Raw genomic sequence first — 21,846 nt, forward strand, 5'->3', positions numbered from 1 at the left:
ACAAGTAACAATTTTTTCCTCTTAATAGGAACAGTCAGGCATTGCCACAGAAACCTGAACTGTGATAAGTGGAGACATACAATAACACGGCAAAGGAGCATCGGTTTGTTTTTTGACAACTTTGTCAGGAATTAAAATGGGAGAAATGAACTAACACTGTAACTGTCTCGATAAAATAACTGTTTTTTCAGTAGTAGCATGCTGCAGAACTTTTTTACGGTTTTAATAATTGCTTTTAAATTACAGTATTCAATTGAAAAGTTTAAAATGGTACCTTTGGTTCTTTTTGCAAACAAGTCCCAAAAAAGAAAAATTGAAGGGAGTCTTATTTATTGAATACTTTTTCTCTAAGCATGATTTTTATGAATAGAACTTGAGTTGTTATACACAGAGGTTTATATGTTGAAAAGTTTATTGCTTACATAATAAAAAAAAGGGAAAAAAGTGCCTGAATTGTTCAGTGATAGAATATTAGCTCAGGACTCTCCAAACAATGATTTCTTAGGTTGTGCAATAGAGTTTACAGCTCTTTTGAGTCATTTCCCTAGAACAATCTTTTGTATTTATTTTTGCCTTATATTTAGTTGGGTTTTTGACTTAAATATATATATAAATTTGTAAATAAATTGTTAGAAAAATTGTAACAATTTCCAACATTTTCTAAAGATGTGTAATAATGGGTAGGTATGTCATCTGTTACATAGCAGTAACTTATAACTGCACTGAGATGCTTGGGTTACTTAGAGGACTGGTTGACCTGTATGCAGAAATATTCTGGCTCATCGCTTTTTTCCATATATATCATTTCTTGATTAAGCAACACATTGTCTTATCTTCTGCTACAAGTAACTTAGGGACTTACTTGATTCTAAAAGTGGGCTTAAAGATATGTAAAAAATTAGATAAGAGGAGCATATTCTCTAACAAAACTGTTTATAACAAACTATTTAAGGCAAAAAGCTTGTAATTTTTTTATTAAAATCCCAATCATTCTCCATAGTTTACCACCCCTCAATATCGTTATGCTTTATGCAAAAATCAAGCAGGCTGATGTACATAATATAATGCTCAGGCCTAAGCAATACTGTATTGTGTTCATTTCCCATTTATAGTTTGAGCCTTAATGTAGCTATGATGGGGCTGTTTGTGTTAAAGATTTGTTTCAGACTTCTTAATACAAGTACGCTAAAGGTATATAACAAGTAACTTTTCCAGGGAAAACTTTCTAATTAATTTTAAGAAGAAAGTTATTGTCATCCAATCTTGCGCATTTTAGTAATCTCCAACGTGATAGTAGCCATAAAAGTACACATTAGAATCTCATTTATGGAATGTATTCAGAAAACTGGCACATTCAATAGGCATGTGAAAATACAAAGGAAAACACTCAATTTTTGGGAAGATCAAGCTATAAACAATATATACTGCATGATTTTCCAGAGTACCTTTAATAATAGGAGTATTTGACTTATTGAAACTCCTAAGCCGTGGTTCAAGGGACTATAAAATTTTAATACACTGAAATCTGCCTAAAAACTTTGACATACACTTTGATACACAGTTTAGTCCTCATGTAGGATAATATTCAGTACTTACTAGTATAACTGTGATTCAACAACAGAGACACATGTCGTCATCTGTGAATGTTTCCAAAAGCTAAATACAGGACTTAGGTGGTAATGTAAATACACTGCTCTGTTCAAAAATTAAACTAGTTTTTTCAGTAACTTACGGTGTGCATAAGCCAAACAGAAAGCTGTGTTAGAAGAAAGGTTTTCTTTTTCAAACCAATACAACTAACAATGTACAGGTAGCAGTAAATATTTTAAATATTAGACTGCATAAAGTGACCCTGTCCAAATCTAGGCCCAATTTGTGCTCAAACTGTCCAACAGGAATGCTGCTTCTGAATGTGGAGAAATATCTTTAAACAACCGTACACACAATAGAACGTAAACTGTTGAAGCTGCATTGCTTTATGGGGCAATACACTGTTGTACTATTTCTGAAACATTTTCATTGTTTTCACAAAAGTCCTGCAGAAGAATTACATTTTGAGCCAAGTAGGAAAAAATGGGTACATGAGACAACTCCTCCATATCTGATAAGGGAATTTGATACCATTGTGTGGGACTATATAGTATTGGTGTAGTCAGAGATCAAAGTTAATAATTTTATGCAAAAATTCCAACATTAGAAGTATAAATGACTTCCCCAACTGACTAGTATGTTTTGCTGATTCTACCTATGACACTGGGTAGCTTTAATTTCTTTTGTACTTCAGTTATATCTTGTTCTGTGCACGGTTTTAAAAGACTGATGACCACTGATGGTAACACATTGCAAATGGCACATATTTTAGACTGTAGCCATTGTAATTTTATAAACTTTTCTAATAGGGGGTGTCAAACACTACTCATTCAGTCATTTGTACTTTGACATGCTTTTCTTAAGAGCTCACCACTTTAACAAATTATTTTTTACTAATAATTTAGCAATGCTAATTCAAGATTCCTCGACTGCATTAATTTAATAAATTGGGTGTATAGCTATTTTAGCTTACAGGAATTTACTTGAATTTGAGGTCTTTTTAAAACAGCCTGAGTTACTACTACATGCTGTTATCCAGCATGATATCTACATTGAAGAGCAGCTGCTGTCCTGCTAATTGGGGGAATGTTGTAGAGATGACTCCCTCCACATTGTGCAAAGACTTCATTACATATTGTGTGATAGCGTATCTTTATACACAAATGTACACACACACAATTGGCTCACTTAGCACTGCACACTTAACTGATTTCTGTGTTAGATGAATACTATACAGTGATGTACCTGCTGAGAATAATAGACTGAAATACCAAAAGGCAGCCCAGAAATAGAGGAAGGTGGAAGGAGGAAGTTAGTGAGAGTTGTAAGAAAAATGAGATCATAACATTATTCTGTGCCTTTCTGTAATGTACTGCATTAAGGAAAATAACCTCTTGCTGTACAAAAACAAAATGTCATTTTCAAAATCAGTTTGATGGAAATGTGGGCAGGAGACATTTGTGGATTACAATAGCCACTTTGTTTCACTATGCAAGTAATTCTCAGCCTCCATATTGTAGCTTAACTAAAAGGAGGCATAGGTATGTCCTTTTATTGGCAAAGCCAATTGACACTAGTATTGTGAAGTGTTAGCTGTTGAATATGTAATTATGTCTGACAGCCATTCTTTTTAGTTTTCTTTTTAAAATTTGTGTAGATCTTTATTGTTAAATTGCTTTCAGTCATCTCGAAATGACTGTACTAGAATGATGCTTGTCATATTCCCAATAGCATTTTATAAATTTTATAAATTGAAATGTTTAAATTATTCTTCACCACTATCCAAAAATGCAGTGGTTTAATACGATCAAAGTTCCATTTTTAAGTGTGTAATTGCTTTGACATATACATCTGACATTGCATGGCTAGAACCCTAATTTAATCTTTCGGGTGTTTTTTGCTTTGATGATCAGACTCAAAGTTAAGAAAATTGTGGGAGTTACTGGAAAACTAGAGAGCTAACACACTAGTAGAGCTCTGCCTTACCCTCTTTGGTTTGCTTAATTTTTAACAACTTTTTCAAAATTCAACAATTTACCTTAGGACTTAGTTATATCCAGGTTTTGAGACAAGAAGACTACCTCAGTGCAGATGACTGATTTCTTTGGGGATTCACCTGAAGGCCCAGTCTGGACACTAACTCACTATACCTAGGTGCCATCCTCTCTTCCACGGCATCTGGATGAAACAGACATTCAGCTTCCGGTGTCTGAGCTTAGAGTTGCACAGATAATCAAAAGGTTGAAGGTCTGTGAAACTTGATAGAAAAGGAAGGCTTTTCAGTCCATGGAAAAATGCATCTCCATCTTGACTCAGACATGATGGACAGAGTGAGAGGGGCTTCAGTGAAGTGATTAAGATACTGGTGGTAAGTGATAAGGAAGACTTGGAAAATACACTTGTCTCTTCCGTATTCACCTCAGAGGACGGAGAGAGCATACAATCCTTACTAAACTTTGCTTTACCTGCTGGAAGAATCTGCTTTCCCAAGGTCTTTAGAAACAGGACACACAGTTTGCCTCTGTTTAAACTGGTGTTAGTGCCATCCTTGCCAAGTTGTCTATATTTCTTGGTTAAAGGGAAAATCTTAAAATTTGTACACCACCTAGTGCAGCAAAAATCTGCAAAAACTTAGTGCCTAGATATATGCACAGATCTCTTGCCTATGACATGACTTTATTCCACTGGTGCAGGTTAGGAAGATACTTGGTGCTTCAGCATCCCTGCAAAGAAAAGTACCATAAATATAATTTTAAAATAGCAACTGCAAGAACTATGAATGCTTACCTACAACCCTCTAACTCTTCATTAGACTTCCAGGAGTCAGTTAAATGTTGACCACTGTCCTATCTCAGTCTTGGCTAAGAGAAAAATTCAGTGATAAGGAGTTGACATAACTACTCTTATAACAAAGTCCTTAGCCTGTTTCTTGAGTAAATACTTAGGCATGTGATTTAGCACAGCCTTGTGCCTCCCTACTTTCTTCATATACTTCCCCCCCCACACACACACTATACTAGCTGTTGCTCTGAATCTGGTCTGAGTCATTTAAATCTCATAGTCTTGAAATGTTGGTGTAATATTCTGTAAATAATTTAGTTGCTAATCTTATTTTGTGACTGGTTTCTTTTTCTCGTGACTGTTTTTATTCTAGTTAATGAGTTTGATGAAGGGCCCTCCCAGTGAGTTGCTGATTAAGTAAACAGTCCTTGGAACAACAAAAGCTTCTTTCCTTTGTTTAGATATTATCAACAATTTTCCATCCAGCAGGGATGTGGCTAGCTGTACATTGTTAAGAAATACATTTAAAGTAGATCCCATCTATACTGCAGCTCCTCTCCATTAAACCTTTTAAAGTGTTTTTTTAAGTTTAACATGATTGTTTCTGCTGGTGTGGATGGGGAATAGTATTTTTTTTTTAAATCTTCACTATTAAGAGTAAAACTGTCTTAAGTGTGACTTAGTCTCCCAATTCACTATAATTACTCTATGTTTAATAGTTTCCTGATCAACAACCTATATATTGACATTCAAGTATGCTTATGTTTGACTATGTACAGATACAATGTTCCTACAAACTCTAAATAGATGTTTTAACAAATATAATTTTTTAGAGTTGCAAATTGTTTTAATGAGTTGTTTTAGCAGGAGGAATTGATATCATGTGTAGTTATTGAAGTAGTGTCCAGTTTTCCTTAGAAAAAATTCTGCTAGATTCTTTCTGCAAAAATGTAGTCCATAAAAATATTTGTGTACTACAGTTGAACCCTGTTATGTCGCCGGCCTAGGGGTTTGCCAAAAAGCGTCGAGATAACCGATGATCGAGATAAACCCCTATCCACCCCCCCACCCCTGAACTCCCCTGCCCTCTCTCCAACACCCCCTCCCTGCCTCCTTACCGCGGTGCCTGCACGTGGCTGGATCTGGGGAAGCGGGGCCGGGCGGCCGTGGACGGGGACCCGGAGCCGGGCAGCCAAAGAAGCGGGACCCGGTAAGCGGGCCGGGCGGCAGGCGAAGCCGGACCGGGTAAGCGGGGCCGGGCGGCAGGCGAAGCGGGGACCGGGTAAGCGGGGCTGGGCGGGCAGCAGGCGAAGCGGGGACCGGGTAAGCGGGGCCGGGCGGGCGGCAGGCGAAGCGAGGACCGGGTAAGCGGGGCCGGGCAGGCGGGCGGCAGGCGAAGCGGGGACTGGGTATGCGGGGCCGGGCGGGCGGACGGGGACCGGGGAAGCGGGGCCGGGCGGACGGACAGGGACCGGGCGGGCGGACGGGGACCGGGGAAGCGGGGGCGGGCGGACGGGGACCGGCCGGGGCGGGCGGGACCGGGGAAGCGGGCCGGGCGGGCGGGGGACGGGGACCGGCCGGGCGGGCGGGGACCGGGGAAGCGGGGCCGGGCGGGCGGGCGGCAGGCGAAGCGGGGCCCGGGTATGCGGGGCCGGGCGGGCGGGCGGCAGACGAAGCGGGGCCGGGCGGGCAGGCGGCAGACGAAGCGGGGCCGGGCGGGCGGGCGGCAGGGGACCGGGGAAGCGGGGCTGGGCGGGCGGGGACCGGGGAAGCGGGGCCGGGCGGGCGGGCGGCAGGCCAGGCGGGGACCGGGGAAGCGGGGCCGGGCGGGCGGCAGGCAAAGCGGGGCCGGGCGGGCGGCAGGCAAAGCGGGGACCGGGGAAGCGGGGCCGGGCGGGCGGGCGGCAGGCGAAGCGGGGACCGGGGAAGCAGGGGCGGGCGGGCGGGCGGCAGGCGAAGCGGGGACCGGGGAAGCGGGGCCGGGCGGGCGGGCGGCAGACGAAGCGGGGACCGGGGAAGCGGGGCTGGGCGGGCGGGCGGGCGGCAGGCGAAGCGGGGACCGGGGAAGCGGCGCCGGGCGGGCGGGCGGCAGGCGAAGCGGGGACCGGGTATGCGGGGCCGCGCGGGCGGGCGGGCGGCGAAGCGGGGCCGGGCGGGCGGGCGGGGACCGGGGAAGCGGGGCCGGGCGGGGACCGGGGAAGCGGGGCCGGGCGGGCGGCGAAGCGGGGCCGGGCGGGCGGCGAAGCGGGGACCGGGGAAGCGGGGACCGGGGAAGCGGGGCCAGGCGGGCGGGCGGCAGGCGAAGCGGGGGCTGGGGAAGCGGGCCGGGCGGGCGGCAGGCGAAGCGGGGACCGGGGAAGCGGGGCCGGGCGGGCGGCGAAGCGGGGACCGGCGAAGCGGGGCCGGGCGGGCGGCGAAGCGGGGCCGGGCGGGCGGCGAAGCGGGGACCGGCGAAGCGGGGCCGGGCGGGCGGCGAAGCGGGGACGGGCGGGCGGGTACGCAGGGAACCGCGGGGCTGGGGACGCGGGGAGCCGGGCGGCCAGGGACGCGGGGAGCCGGGCGGCTGGGGAGCGGGCGGCTGGGGACACGGTGGGTCGGGGACGCGGGGAGCCGGGCGGCTGGGGAACCGCGCGGCTGGGGAGCCGGGGCCAGGGCAGGAGTCGCGTGGCCGGGGAGGGATGCGGCAGGAGCCGGGCAGGGCCGCCGCCGGAGTTACAGTCGAACCCATTTATCTCGACCTCGGTTAGTGGCAAATTCGGCGCTCTTCTGTGCTCGAGATATTAGGGTTCGGCGAGATTAAAGAATCGACATAACCGATGAGAAACCGATAAGACAAAGAGGGAGTTTGGCGGTTCCACTTCTAAAACGTCGACTTAATAGGATTGGCAAGTTAACCGAGGTCGAGATAAATGGGTTCGACTGTACATTGCTTTTTTCACCTCAAGGCTTCATCCATTGCTCTTTTGTGAATGTAAAGCTTTAATCTATTTATAATTTTGGGTACGTTTCCTTTCTGCCGAATAGAATCAATACTACCCCCTATTTAATATTTCTTGTCTTTATAGTGCCCATAAATGTTCTTGAATTCTTAGAATGATAATGTTTGTGTATTATGATGATGGATACAGTAGAAAACTCTAGGATAGGTTCTGAATATATCACTTATTCCATTCAAAAGATGTAGTTCCGTATCCTTTGTGTTGAAAATCCTTGTTATTTGTACACCATATATGGGGAGGGCGTGCATTTGCCGTGTGTATGTGTGTGTGTACATTTCTGCTGAATGTTTAAAACTGCTGTAACAAACTCAAGCCCATCTATGCTAGTTTACACAAGTCACTACAGTTTTTAAAACCTCGATTTTTAACAAAATGGAAAGTAGTGTAATAAGTGACCTTAGAATCTAGGGATAGGGCTGAAGGCTAGACTATTTTAAATTGCAGTCAGAAAGTCACTAACTTTCTATATTACTTTTGTCCTCTATAGCATCTTTAGGCTTAACAGAATCATATATAAGTTCAGATTTGCAGCGTTCCAATTTCTAAAATGTAAGAAATCATCTTGAGAAAAGTGAGTACTCTGTACTCCAGTAGTCTGACAAGGGTGTGTGTGTGTGTGTGTGTGTGTGTGTGTGTTTTGAGACACCATCCTTTTACATAACACTAAAATGTAAAAAAGTAACATTGCCCAGAGTTTAGGCTCTGAAAGGCCCTTAAGAGGCATGTCTATTCTCTCTCTTGAAACTCAGAAGTCAAAAATTTAATGTTTGCCTTTTTCTAACCAGTTGCCAATAGAGTTCATTCTTTCCCTAAAATTGCAAAGATCCAAATTAATATTTATGAATCACAGTCTTCTATTTATGATCCCCATTAGACTCTAATAATCATCCTTGAAGGGATGGAACAGTGAAGCAAAGCTCGGATCTGGAGTAGACTTTTTTAATGATGCGTTTAGTGTAATAGAGGCAAATAGATCGCTTCCATTCCTCAGGCCCAATTTTAGATCTGAAAGTTGTCTGGGATTTTCAAAAATGCCTAAGTGACTGAAGAGCACAAGTCACCCTAAAAATCAACAAGAACAATTATGTGCTTTTGAAAATTGCATCCTACATATGGCTGAGTTTTTGTTTCCTGAGAAATACATCAGTCAAAAAATCATTTTCATCTAAAATAATCACATTCCATACATCAGGGAAATTTTGTGCATTTTAACAAATACTTTCATTTTTCTAAGCAAACACTGTAGTTGTGAAGATTAATTTTCTTTTCCAAATACTTTTTATTTTTTAAACATATCTTTATCTCTAATTTATTATTCAATAATATATTTATTAAGTGTATATCATTCTTTTGGCAAAATAAAGGGCTATTTTGGGATATTATGATACCATCTTGAGGCCTTAACCATATTGGGTCCTTCTTGTAATAGACACTGCATGAACATACAAGTAATGATGCCACAAAGAGCTTACATTATAGAAAAATGAGGTTTTTTCACCTTCCATAATGGGAGTGTATTATCTTCATGCTTTAATTCTTGGGAAACTGGCTAATTCAAATTCAGTAATTATTTTAGAGTGATTTTCTTCGAGTTGGACAGAAGTTGCTAGAGTGTGCTGTGACAGAAGGCAAGAGGTTTTCTGATTCTGAGAGCCTAGCTGGGAATTGTACATAGGAGTAAGCCAGTTTGTGAAAACTGGAAGACACTGTGGCATCTATCTCCCTGCCAGCCCTGATCCATCCCTGTAGAAACTGCTAAAGAAATGCTCCTCTTTCTAAGGCTATGTCTACACTACAGCCAGGATCGATGCTCTCATATCGATCCACCAGCGGTCGATTTAGCAGGTTTAGTGAAGGCCCGCCAAATCGACAGCAGATTGCTCTCCAGTCGACGACCCCTGTACTCTACCCTTGATGAGAAGAGTAATGTAAGTCGACGGGAGAGTTTCCCCGTGGTAACGCGACCTAAGGTATGTCGACTCCAGCTATGTGAATAACATAGCTGGAGTTGCGTAGCATAGGTTGACTCACCGTGGTAGTGTAGACATAGCCGAATAAATCAGGTATATCAGTTACTCCAGTACACCTTAAGCTCCTTAGAACCACAACCGGAGCAATTAACATTCTACAATGGAATCATCCTCATTCTTATCAAAACTAGTTCCATCGATTCTACATATAGATTGGCACATTATTTACTTATGATCTTGGACTCTTCTTAAATGGAGGCAGATGGGTTGTATCAGAATAGACAATTGCTGAAATTGTAGTGCTGGAAAGGTATTTCCACACTTTCTGGTAATCCCACAGATTTAAAGAATATAGGAAAGCCATTATAAAAGGAGTGTTTGGTTATTTTAAAAAGACTTTAAACCTCAATTCATATTGTGGAAATGTGATGAATTTAGTACGTGAGACAGATGTAAACTGGACCTTGTGCAGACTTTGTATGGTTGCATTTGTAAGTAAAGAACCAGGCTGTGATGTGTTAGAGAATCGTCCACTTCCTGACTGTGGAAGAATGGCTACAAGAAATTTTCCAGTGCCATTGCCTGGGGTGAACAGTGAAACAATAGAATATGTTTGTTTGCATCTCTACTCTGCTTTTGATGGAACTACGTTAATGGACAAGTTTGGCTTGATTCTTCTTTTCAGTACATTTCTATTCTGTCCCTACTGAGTGTTGGATTTGTTTTACTCTTTTCCTTACAGATATGTTTAATAAAAACAAAGAAATCATTTAACATTATAAGCCATTCTGTGCACTTTTTTCTTTTTCTGGACATGTAATATTTTTTTCAAAATAAAATTCCAGTACTTTAAACTAGAGAAGAAATACAGTCAAGTCTAAGCTGGTTCAATTTAAACTGTTTGAGCATATGGAATCACTCTCCTACAAACATTGCTTTATAGCCGAACAAAAGCTAGTTCTAATAGACATACTGTATTACTAAAAAAAAATAAACCTAGGTACACCTCTACCTCGATATAACGCTGTCCTTGGGAGCCAAAAAGCTTACCGTGTTATAGGTGAAACCATGTTATATTGAACTTGCTTTGATCCACCGAAGTGCGCAGCCCTCTCTCCCGCCCCCCGAGCACTGCTTTACAGCGTTATATCCAAATTCATGTTATATCGGGTGGCGTTATATCGAAGTAGCGGTGTAGTTATAAAGCACACTGTGCATGGCATCGACAGCTGAAATCATGCCTCTTGCCCTGTGGAGTTTACGTTCTGAGATCATCTAATTTTCTACAATAAAAAACTTTATCCAAGTCCTGATTTCAAAAATATAGATTCTGATGGCCAAATAAATTGCATCAAAGCATTTTTTCTACTTATAAGCAATTCTGCCTCCACTGAGGAGTTTTTATAATTTCTGCTTTTTCAGTACCTGAGAGCTATTTTTCAAACAGGAAGGAATATGCTCCACATGTTAAATCCATATCATTGTGTCTGCTAGCATTTGTCCATCTTCAGAGCTAAATTAATGCTATGGAGAGTTAAAGAAATAGTCTACAGCAGCCTTGGACAGTTAAAGCTGCTCCGTGGTACAAATCTCTCTTTAGATTACATTTCCTACACCTAATCTTTTAAAGTTGATTATGTAGTTCGTAGTTGTTTTCCCTCTCAGTGGGAGTCTACTTCAGTTGATATGTATAGCTCTTCCAAAGACCCTTGAACTTCCACATACACACCAACTGCAGAAAAACACCAGTTACCAAATAGGTAGTGAAGCTGAGACAGGCCACTTGGCCTCTTTCTGTCCAAACATGTTACTGTTCTTAAAATAGCACAATAAATCATTTTGATATTGTTTCATTGTGTCAACGTCACAAGTGTTCATTGTCTTAAAATGTAGACTTCAAATCCTTATACATTAGTTGAAAGTAGGAACAATCAATCACTCTACATGAAAGGTTTTTTTAATTTAAATCTCTCATTTCTGGTATCACCTACCCTTCTCTACTCTGTCACTTACAGCAGCTTTGATGCCTTGTCTTCTCATTAATGTCTGTCTCTTTTTTTTCCATAGCAACAAGATGGGTGAGGTAGTATCTTTTATTGGACTAACTTATATTGGTGAGAGAGACAAGCTTTTGAGCTCTACAGCGCTCAGGTCTTTTTTTTTCTTTTCTTTTTCTTCCATGCCACTTTACTCCAGGTGGAATAGCCTTACTCAGGTGGTCTATACAGCCATTCTCATTTAAATCTTATTGAAGACCCGTTTCTACCTGGTCACCAAGAATAGAGTGCACAGACCCCCTAACAACTCCTGGACCATACAGGGCTACAATTAGCCCCTCTCCTAAGAGCCTTTGGAAGTACTCACCTAGAGCAACAACTCTAGCAGAGATGTAGCAGGCCTCAGCGAGCCAGCGGCGGGGCTGCGTTGGCCATGAAATGTAGAACTGGCAAGTGGGTTTCATTACAAACAAAAGTCAGACCAGGCTTCTCAAAAGAGGTGCGGGGGCTGGGCTGCTCCCGCTGCCCCGCCACGTTGTACTGATGGACTGGAGGTTTCAGCTGAACATAGAGCTTTGAGGGCGGGGGAGGTGTTTGAACTTCAGGTGTCAGAAGTTGTTGGGGGTGGGTGCGTGGGTGGCACCTCCGCTTCCCCCGGGGTTGTGCGTGTTGTTTATAGCCCACCCGGCCGTTTTCGCTGCCACCCCCGAAACTCAGGCAGTGGCTGTGAGGCCAGAGCACGCTCAGCCCTGTGGGGGTGGGTTTTTAGCAACAGAGTCGATCTGCCACTATTCACAGGGCCGAAAGCTGCTCCCTCCTCCCGTCCTCCCAGATGTCCCTACGGGGGGGGGGGGGAGCATCCCTAGGCGGACCCCGGGAGCTGAGGTTCCCCCACGCCTGCGCCTCTCGCCTCCGTAGGGCCACCAGCCCCTTCTCGCCTGCCCCCCATCGCCGCTGCGGCGGGCAGCGCGGGCCGGGCCGGGGCGGTGGAGCCGGGCTGCGGCGCGCTCTCGCGACACTTCCCGCCGAGCGGAGCCGCTGATTGCGGCGGCAGCGCCCAGCGTGGCGGCGCCTGGGGCGGGCGGGGGGATCCAGCTCCGGCTTCACACTTGCCCCGCTGCACACGCGGAGCCCAAGACGGGGAGTCGCCGCCCATCAGCAACCGCCGAGCCTGGCTGGCCCCCGTGCAGGCAGCAGCGGGGACCTGGGTCCTTTGCAGAAACTGCGCCTCCCCCCACCCCCCCCGTCCTGTTTCTGCGGTTTGGATGCGGATGAGAGCGGCGGAGCCGCTAGCGAGAAGCAGCACCACGCAGCCCGGCTGCAGCGGGCGCTGAGAGGGCGGGCGCCTGCCTCAGTCAGCAGCCGCCGCTTCGCTCGGCTCCCACCCCGGACCAGTGGCTTTAACTCGCTCCCGTCCCCGCGGCTTGTCCACCCGTCTCAAACTTTCAGCCTGTCCCCGCTGCCGGGCAGAGCCCGGCTCCACATCCATGGGTGAGTGTGAGCTCGGCGTGCTGCGCGGGGAGCTCGGGGCGCGTCCCCTTGTCGCAGGACGAGCCCGGGGCTGGGTGGTTGGCCAGCGTGGGGCAGAGATCAGGAGGCTGCTGTCTGTCCCCCCCCCGGTGGCTCCCGGGCTCGCTGATTGTTTCCCCGGTGAGGCGGAGTGAAAGGGTGACGGTGGCTGTGCAGCCCAGGGGCTGGGGCGGCGAGGAGAGGGGAAGGGGGGACCCATCCCCTTGGGGCGGATGGGGATTGCAAGATGGGTTGACACGTTTGCGATTTCCCCTGCTAATCAGCTGGCTTGTGTTTGCTGCGGGAGCCGCCGTGGTGCTGCCGGCGAGGCGGTGAAATGCAGGCTCGAGAGGCTGAAGTGTGAGGGAGAGCAGACCCCGGGGGCCTTAGACGCGCAGGCTGCACTTTTCCTGCTGAGGTGCTTGAGCTGATGAGCGCAGCGGCTGCTGCCTTCTTGCGAGACAGGAAATTTGAGAGGCCTGCTCCAGGTTTGACATGTCTCGGGCGGGGGCCGCTCAGGCGGGTGCCAGGCGCTGCTTTCGCTGCCCCACGTTGCAGCCCCGGAGCGGAGAGCCGCGCAGCCCCGTCAGGCTGTTCCCAGGGTCGGTTCTGCAGCCCGCTGCGCGCTCGCCCTCCGCAGCCTGCCTCGTTAACCCTCGGGGCAGCTGGCGCTGCAGGGGCGGCTCGCCTGGATTTTGGGAAGAGGCGGCGTCTGGTTTGCGAGTCCTAGTGCATCCAGCCAGGCGCACGCTGTCCGGGAAGGAGACAGGCGCACGGCTGGCGTGGAGTGGGCTCAGTCCCTGGGTAGGGTGACCAGATGTCCCGTTTTTATAGGGACACTCCTGGGATTTTTGGGTCTTTTTCTTATATAGGCTCCTATTACCCCCCACCCCCGTCCCGATTTTTCACACTTGCTGTCAGGTCACCCTATCCCTGGGGCTAGCGAGGAGCGCGGCAGCTGGTGGAAGGCGAGACTTATTCATGCTGCTCAGATTGTAGGTGTTAGGAAGAGCCTCCCCCGGGTGGGGGTTGTTTGGAGGTTCCCCTGCTGTGCCTGTAGAGCCTGGGGGTGAATTGTCCTATTATGCTGAGCATGGAGCTGAAGAGGCGGGGATGACAGCAGTGCCAGGCTCTGGCTGGCTTAGAGGCGCACGCATGGGCCAAGCCTGCTCGCTCCTGTTGCATCCATCCAGTCTGTTTAGCGCTCTGTGTGTGAGAGTGTCACACACAGACACATTTGTAGATTGGGGAGGAATACCTGAAAGAAGGCAACAAAGGAGAACCCGTGCTATGGTGTTTTATAAAGCAGCAAAGAGTCCTGTGGCACCTTATAGACTAATAGACGTTTTGGAGCCTGAGCTTTCGTGGGTAAATACCCACTTCATCACATGCATCCAACGAAGTGGGTATTCACCCACGAAAGCTCATGCTCCAAAACGTCTGTTAGTCTATGAGGTGCCACAGGACTCTTTGCTGCTTTTACAGATCCAGACTAACACGGCTACCCCTCTGATACTTGGTGTTTTATAGACTCTCCGTGTGTGCGCACAAACTCTTGCATGTGTGGGTGGGCTAGGATCAGCGGTTTTAACTAGGCTTGGGGAAGTGGCTAAGTGTACTTTAAAAGCTAGTTTTTAAGTTTTCTCTCATATACTGCCACCCCATTTTGTGGACAGTGAAGGCAAAGAGCAGATAGGATGGTGTCAACATCGGCTCTCCTTTTGAGGTGTCTGTATCCTGTCAATTACAGTAAGCAGATATAGTGGCTTACATGTGCAGGCATAACCCAGTTTTCTGTATCTGTAGTGACATTTGGTAATTTGTTTGAAAATCAACAATTCGCAACTGCTACTTGATACTTATGTAAGTATATGCTACATATACTTATGTATATGAAAATATACGTAACTACTGTAATGCACAAAGATACGCAAGATTAAGCACCAGCTTTTTGCTGTTGAACTTTAGTTAGTCCTGCAGTCCAAAATGAAGTGCATTCAGTCGTGGGAACAGATTCAGTTGCTTTGATCTGAGCTCAGTTGCTGGTTGACAGTAGGCCAACATCCCAGAACACCTCACTTCATTGGTGCATTTTAGAAGACTATGTAGGATTAGATCATTGCTGTTAATGTTCAGAGAGTGATCATCTCCATTTCTGTATTCAGCGGTAAAGAGTTGCACTCCCCAATCTGCAATATGACTTTAATATGGTGCTGTAATTGAGATTTTTTTTTTTTAAAGAATGGATAAGCAGAGCTGCATCTTGGGTGTAATGTCAATCCCTGCAATGTAACAAATGAATCTGAATAAAAATAATGTAACAAGAAATTAAGCACACTTAAAAAAAAAAATTAGATGGCTGTAATCAAATCCCATCCTTCAGGGCTTCAGCCAGCCATATGCAGGGGCCAGGGAGAGTTTCCATCCCTATCCCCCATGTAGAATTAATGTATTCCTCTGAAGCATTAGAGACTGGCCAGGGAGGAAGCCGGGACACCCAGTGGGGTGGATCAGTGCTCTGAGGAGATACACCAGCCAGGCATCGATAAGAGGATTCTCTGTATCTTGCTCACATGCTCAGGGTCTTACTGATTTCCCATCCCCAAATCTGGCAGGAATTTTTCTCCGGGTCAGATGGGCAGAAAGGTTTGGGTTTTTTGGCCTTCCTCTGCAATATGGGATGTGGCTCGCCTGCTGGGCTCATCTGGGAATATCTTGGAAACCTTTGCTTTCTTTCTGTTCTTATTCAGTTTTTCAGTATAGTCTTTGCCATGTCTCTATTATGATAAAAAGTTAACTGCCACGAGACACTACTATCACTGTTGCTTAGACCCCAGTGTTTTACTCAGCCACTTGTCAAAAAAGGTATGTGTCGCTCATATCTGAGTCTGAGACCAAGCTGCGATGAATAAGGATAAGCTCTTTCTCTGATGTAAGGTACAAAGGTTAAAATATTTGGCCTTCCCTTTTTGTGCATGCCCACGCAGGAGGTTAAAAGAAGTGATAAGGCAACATGAAGTAACTTTCCTTTGAGCCATAGATTGTGATCTACAAGCCAGTCTGAAATTAAGGGAAACTGTTTTTCTGATGAGTTTTCTGCCCCTCCATGATGGTTTGTTCATACATTTGTTTTTACCTGTGCGTGCTTTCTCATATCTCATTTTGGTCATTCATATTACTAATAGTTCCTTTCTGAAGTCACAACTCATTCAGACTTTTCTTTTTGGCCAGGGGGAAGAGGGTTGGAGGTATTTTGCAGTTCTGTCAATATCTTTACTTTTAATTTTATGAGTACCACTTAAAAAACAAAAAACGAAACAAACTATATAAGGAAGCACAGATATTGACAGATAGAATGAAGGTGAATTTTTTATGTATTTGTCACAGATTCAAGGTGAAAATGTGAGTTTTAAAAATGAACTTGACAATTTAAAGATTTTCTACATATACAAAAGAATAGGTTAGCTCCATCCTTCAGAAGATGGCTTTGCACTTAGTGAAAATGTAGATATGGTAGAACCGCAGAGTTACGAACATCTCGGGAATGGACGTTGTTCGTAACTCTGAAATGTTAATAACTGAACAAAATGCTATGGTGGTTCTTTCAAAAGTTTGACTGAACATTGACTTAATACACCTTTAAAACTTTACTATGCAGAAGAAAAATGCTGCTTTTAACCATCTTCATTTAAATAAAACAATTACAGAAACAGTTTCCTTACCTTGTCAAATCTTATTTTTAAACTTCCCTTTATTTTTTCAGTAGTTTACATTTAACACAGTACTGTACTATATTTTCTTTTTTTTGGTCTCTGCTGTTGCCTGATTGTGTACTTCCGGTTCCAAACGAGGTGTGTGGTTGACTGGTCAGTTTGTAACTCTGTTTGTAACTCTGAAGTTCTACTGTATCTATATATGAATATATTAAATCCTAGGCTGTGACTCTTGTCTGTCAGTTATTAAAAACAAACCTGAGTCTGACACTTTTTTTTTAATCTTTTCTGTGTTTTGAAAATCTGTGTATGTTAGACATCATCTTACATCCGTCTCTAATCTGTCCCAGGCTGGGCTCCTTATTGTATGTATATGCTCCATTAAAGAAAACAACCCCCCCAACACTTCCCTTGCACACATTAAAAGACTGTTACGGTCATGAAGTGAAGTGCTGAAAAGTTAGGAAATGACACAATTAAGGTTCTTCAAGTGATAGTACATGTCCATTCCACTTTAGGTATTTGCTCACTCACTGCACCGAAGCTATGGAAAAAAAAATCTCTGTCAGTACCCCTCAGGGTGGTGCATGCACTCTCCACATGATCATGCAGATAGCCAATAGTATGAGGGAGTGGGGCTGCCCTCAACCCTCCCTCAGTTCCTTCTCCCCACCTGTGGTAGGTAGACAGAGCCTTTATCTAAAAATATGTAAATAATTAGATTAGTAGTTAGTGTTAGTTTACATGTATTGTTTTTATATTTGTTTATTTTTGCATATTTGGATTTAATAGTGTCATCGACACCAAGTATTGGGGCATGCCCAAGTTCCGAAGGTTTAAGTATTGTCTGGCTGTAATAAGTCTGTGCCAGTCGGGGACCCTCAAGCCTGTTGTTTAAAGTGTTTGGAAGGGGGCACGTTTGAGAGAAGTGTCTGATCTCCAGGGGGTTCAAGACTAGGACCAAGAAATCTGGAGAGGTGAGGCTTTGACACCTGTTGATGGAAGCAGCTTTACGTCCTTCCTCAGAACCCAGCCACTCAGTATAGGGAGCTATGGACTTGACTTCATCTCACAGTACACCTCTGGAAATTGTGCTCGTGTGCTCTCTTTCCCCTTCCCTCCCCGCATTGGAGGGAGTCAGAAAGGAGGCATCATTCTTCGAGTGTTTGCTCACGTTCATTCCATATTAGGTGTGTGTGCTCGCCACATGCACCAGTGCTGGAAGCTTTTCCCCTCAGTGGTAGCTGCAGGGCAGGGGTGGGCAAACTATGGCCCATGGGCTGGATCCGGGCTGCGAGCCGTTTTAAGCTAGCCGGGGCACTGGGTCAAGGGCTGGACCACGCGGCTTGGCCCCGCTCCAGCCAGGGCGCAGGGTCAGGGCCACACCACACGGCTCCCGGAAGCCGCGGCATGGTCCTGCTCTGGCTCTTACGCGCTATAATGGCCCCCTCCGGTGCTCCAATGGGAGCTGCCTGCGGATGGGGCAGTGTGCAGAGCCACCTGGCCATGCCTCCGCATAGGAGCCAGAGAAGGGACATGCCTGCGCCCCCAGAGCCTCTCCCCAGGCCCTAACCCCCTGCCCCAGCCTTGATCCCCCTCACTCTCCAAACCCCTTGATCCCAGCCCAGTCCACCCTCATGTACCCCAAACCTCTCATCCCCAGCCCCACTCCAGAGCCCCCACCCCCAACCAGAACCTGCACGCTTCCCGTGCCCCTGCCCCAGCCCTGATCCCCCTCCCACTCTCTGAACCCCTTGGTCTCAGCCCGGAGCATCCTGCTAAACCCCAAACTCCCCAGCCCCACCTCAGAGCTTGCATCCCCAACCAGAGCCCTCACCCCCTCAACATACCCCAACCCCAATTTTATGAGCATGCCCCGGTCCCCAGACTTTAAGCCCTGCGATTGCTGCAAAAAAACCCAGTGTCCATCAGCGAGCCGCATAACAGTTGTCTAAGGTGTCTGGGAGAGTCGCATATAAGCGACAAGTGCTGTATCTACAAGTCCTTCAAACCTCGGACTAAGAAGGAGAGACACGTCCATCTCAAAGTGCTCCTAATGGAGCCGGCTCTCACTCTGGCACCAGAGCAATTGAGGTCCGACTCTGCCCTGAGCACCACAGCGTTGGTGCGAAGTGCCCCACCAGCACCGTCGACGGACCGGCACTGACCCCCCATCCCCAGCACCTGCCAAGTGGTGCAAAAGAAGACCGGGGGAGGACGATCTCTTACATCCTGCAAGGGGAAGGAGAGTGCAGGAGGGGAGCCAAGGTCTGAAGAGGGCGGCTCGGTTCCTCCAACCGGGAGTACCCTGCGTCTGAGGCATTGGTGAACACCATAAAACATTTGTCAAAGTCTGGGTTTACCAGCACCAGGCCCTTGACCGGATCTTCCTTCAGCGTGCAGAGAGCCCTCTGGCACTGCCTGGTCCAGATCACCTTGTCTGGCCTACCCTTATCGTATAGCTCAGTGATGGGGGCTGACAGGGAGCTAAAGTGGGGCAGAAACCTCCAGTAGTGCCCAACCGTCCCAATAAAGACCTGGATCTGTTTCTTAGTCTGGGGAGTTGGCCAATTTCTGATTACCTCCACCTTGGCTGGTTCTGGCTTTAAGCAACCACTCCCCACCTTGTGGCCCAAGTACTGCACCTCTGCCATCCCCACCTTGCACTTCCCAGCATTTATAGTCTAGTCTTGCCTCCCAGAGGTGACCCTGCCCCCTCTTCACCTGGGACACATGTTCCTCCCGAGTCTGGCTAAAGACACACACATCATCAATATATGCTAGGGGTAAAATTCTCCATACCCCCTCAGTAACTGATTTCACCAAATGCTGGCGGGTGACCGGTGCCTCCTTGGGGCTGAAAGGTAGGACCAGGAATTCATATAGCCCCAAAGGGGTGACAAAAGCAAGTTTTAACCTGGCATCTGGATCCACAGGCATGTGCTGATAGCCTTTGGTGAGATCCTTGGTAGTGAAGTATCAAGTCCCCCTCCCTCCAGCTTGTCTAGGATCTCATCAGGCCTAGGCATGGGGCAGGCACCAGACATGATAATGGCATTGAGCTTCCGATAGTCCACACAAAATCGGATCCACCCATCTTTCTTGGGGACCAGCACCACGGGTGAGGCTCAGTGGCTGGTGGATGGCTGGATCACCCGTAAAGCCAGCATATCTCTGACCTCTCTCTCCAGGGCCTGGGCTGTTTTCCCACTGACTCTGAATGGGGGATACCTGACAAGATGGGTGGCTCCTGTCCCCACCCAGTGAACAGCCAAAGTAGTGAGCCCAGGCCATCTGGAGAACAGCTGCTGGTAGGAACGCAGCACTGCTTTGATCCCTGCCTGTTGGGCAGGGATTAGCTGGGCAGAGAAGAGAATTGATTCCAGCCAGAGGCCAGCTCCTGTCTCAGGGAAGAGATCCACTAGAGGATCATCCCCCTTCTCCTCCCACTGCCCACACTCAGCCAGTACCAGCCTCTCCCTGTCACAGTACGGATTTATCATGTTGACATGGTACTCTCGGTGGCTCAGGTTGGACAGTTCCACCACATATTTCACCCCATTTAGCTGTGTGATGACCTTAAAGGCTCCTCTGATGTGCAGGCGTCTCAAGACTGCTTTCCCTTTGTCCCGGGCCTTCCCCACTGTCTGGCAGGGGTCCCAGGACCTGCAGTACTGCTGGATGTTATCAAAGACTGGGCCAGTAGAAGTTTTGTAGCAGCTTCTGCCTGGGGCACAGGATTCCCTGGTGTCCCGAGAAAGGCACATCACAGGCCAGGTACAGTAGCCTGCGGCAGTACTTCTTGGGGACCACTAGCTATCTTCTGATCCTCCATAGTTCCACTTCCCCTGGGGAAGCCCATTCCCAGTACAGGAATCTCTTCTCCCACAGGAATCTTTCCCAGAAACCTTCCCCAAGGTGGCCAGCAAGTTCCCTCATCTTCTGTAAGGAGGGGTCCTTCTGCAGCTCGGTCTGGAATTCAGTGACTGGAGAGGGGAATGAAACCAGTTCCCTCTCGCTGCCTGTGGTCACAGCCCCCCAGACTAGAATGCTAGGATATGGGCTCTTTTGATGAAAAGCCACCATCTTCATCTTGGTCACCCTCTGACCAGGCATCTCTGTCACCAGCAGCGCTCTTTTAGCTGCTTCTCCCTTCCCTGCAGCCTCCTGCACCTCTGGACAAGGCAGCCCCACACTCAGCCGGGGTCTCCGATCCCCCACTGGCTCAGCTTCGCCCCTGTTGTCCCAGTGAGGGCAAGCAGTGAGCCTACTGCTTTGGTCACATCATCTTCAGAGCCAGTGTGAGCCACCCACGCCCCCCTCCACCCTGGTGAGCAGGGGGCAAGGAGCATCTCTCTGTCCCACTCAGCTCCAGGGGTCTAGATACAGTCAGTCAGTCAGGACAATTGAGCTTAGCAACTCCTCCTCCCTGTCAGCCAGGACATTTGCATTTACACTGACCACTTCAGTCTTAGCCGATTGGTTCCCTGGATTCAAACTTGAATCCTTGGCTATTACAGGAGCAGGGCCTGGATCCTGTCCCAAAGAGACACAGTCGTCCCCCCATCATCCATGTCAAAGCTGATATCTTGGAGAGCCCCAACTACTAGCCAGCCCGACCCCATCTGCACAGGGATCTGAGCCATAGGCAGGGCAAGTGACTTCATCCCTCGGACCTTCACCCAGGTCTCACAGCCCTGCAGCATCTGGTGAGGCTGCACCACCCGGAGCCTGACAACAGTTCTCTCTTTCCCAGGATCTCACCACCCCAGGAATGTATCCGCATTGTCCACCATCTTCATTCCCACTAGAGGTCCGAGGAGCCTGAGCCCAGGAGAGTACACACAGACATATATGCTGGGGCCAGGAGTGGGAGCCAGTCTGCCACCCCGCCCATCTGGCTAAACAGCTCTGGCCTTGGGACCCAGAAAGGGGGCTAGACACCAGAGCCTTTCTGCAGGGTCAGCCAGGTTCCAATTGCCCTTCTTCCAAAAGGCCGTGAGATAGGTATCTACATCTCCTCCCTCCTTAACCTGGGGCAGTAATTTAGTGTCGAAGTTCCCTGCAGAATTGGCAACCCATGGTCCATCCCCATTCAGCCCTGGACGGGTCCCCAGCCTCTTAGCCATCCCAGTTCATGCTGCCACTGTCCCTCCTGCTGTTCTGCCTCATGCCTTCCTTGTCTCTCACGGTCCTCTGACTCCTTCAATCTCAGTTCCAATTCCATCCGTCTCAGATCAGATCCACTGGTGGGGAACCTAGTAGAGACCCCTTGCTGGTTGGGAAC

General features: G+C 47.5%; 2 protein-coding genes across 8 annotated transcripts in view; both read left to right on the top strand.

Annotated features, from left to right (window-relative positions):
- Nucleotides 1–5,344, top strand: part of BCLAF3 (BCLAF1 and THRAP3 family member 3) — a 56,508-nt gene extending 51,164 nt beyond the window's left edge. For all 3 annotated transcript variants that reach the window (XM_045014187.1, XM_045014275.1, XM_045014360.1), the window contains one exon: nt 29–5,344. In XM_045014187.1, coding sequence (XP_044870122.1) covers nt 29–58 — 30 coding nt within the window. In that variant the 3' untranslated portion in view covers nt 59–5,344. The remainder of the gene's footprint in view (nt 1–28) is intronic.
- Nucleotides 5,345–12,482: 7,138 nt separating this feature from the next.
- SH3KBP1 (SH3 domain containing kinase binding protein 1) overlaps nt 12,483–21,846 on the top strand; it is a 351,211-nt gene continuing 341,847 nt past the window's right edge. The window contains exon 1 of one of the 5 annotated variants that reach the window (XM_045014652.1): nt 12,483–12,828. In XM_045014652.1, coding sequence (XP_044870587.1) covers nt 12,825–12,828 — 4 coding nt within the window. In that variant the 5' untranslated portion in view covers nt 12,483–12,824. The remainder of the gene's footprint in view (nt 12,829–21,846) is intronic. The other 4 variants (XM_045014513.1, XM_045014730.1, XM_045014575.1 and 1 more) reach the window with 4 other exon arrangements.

Source organism: Mauremys mutica, chromosome 1 (genome assembly GCF_020497125.1).
Source record: "Mauremys mutica isolate MM-2020 ecotype Southern chromosome 1, ASM2049712v1, whole genome shotgun sequence".
Classification (NCBI taxonomy): domain Eukaryota; kingdom Metazoa; phylum Chordata; order Testudines; family Geoemydidae; genus Mauremys; species Mauremys mutica.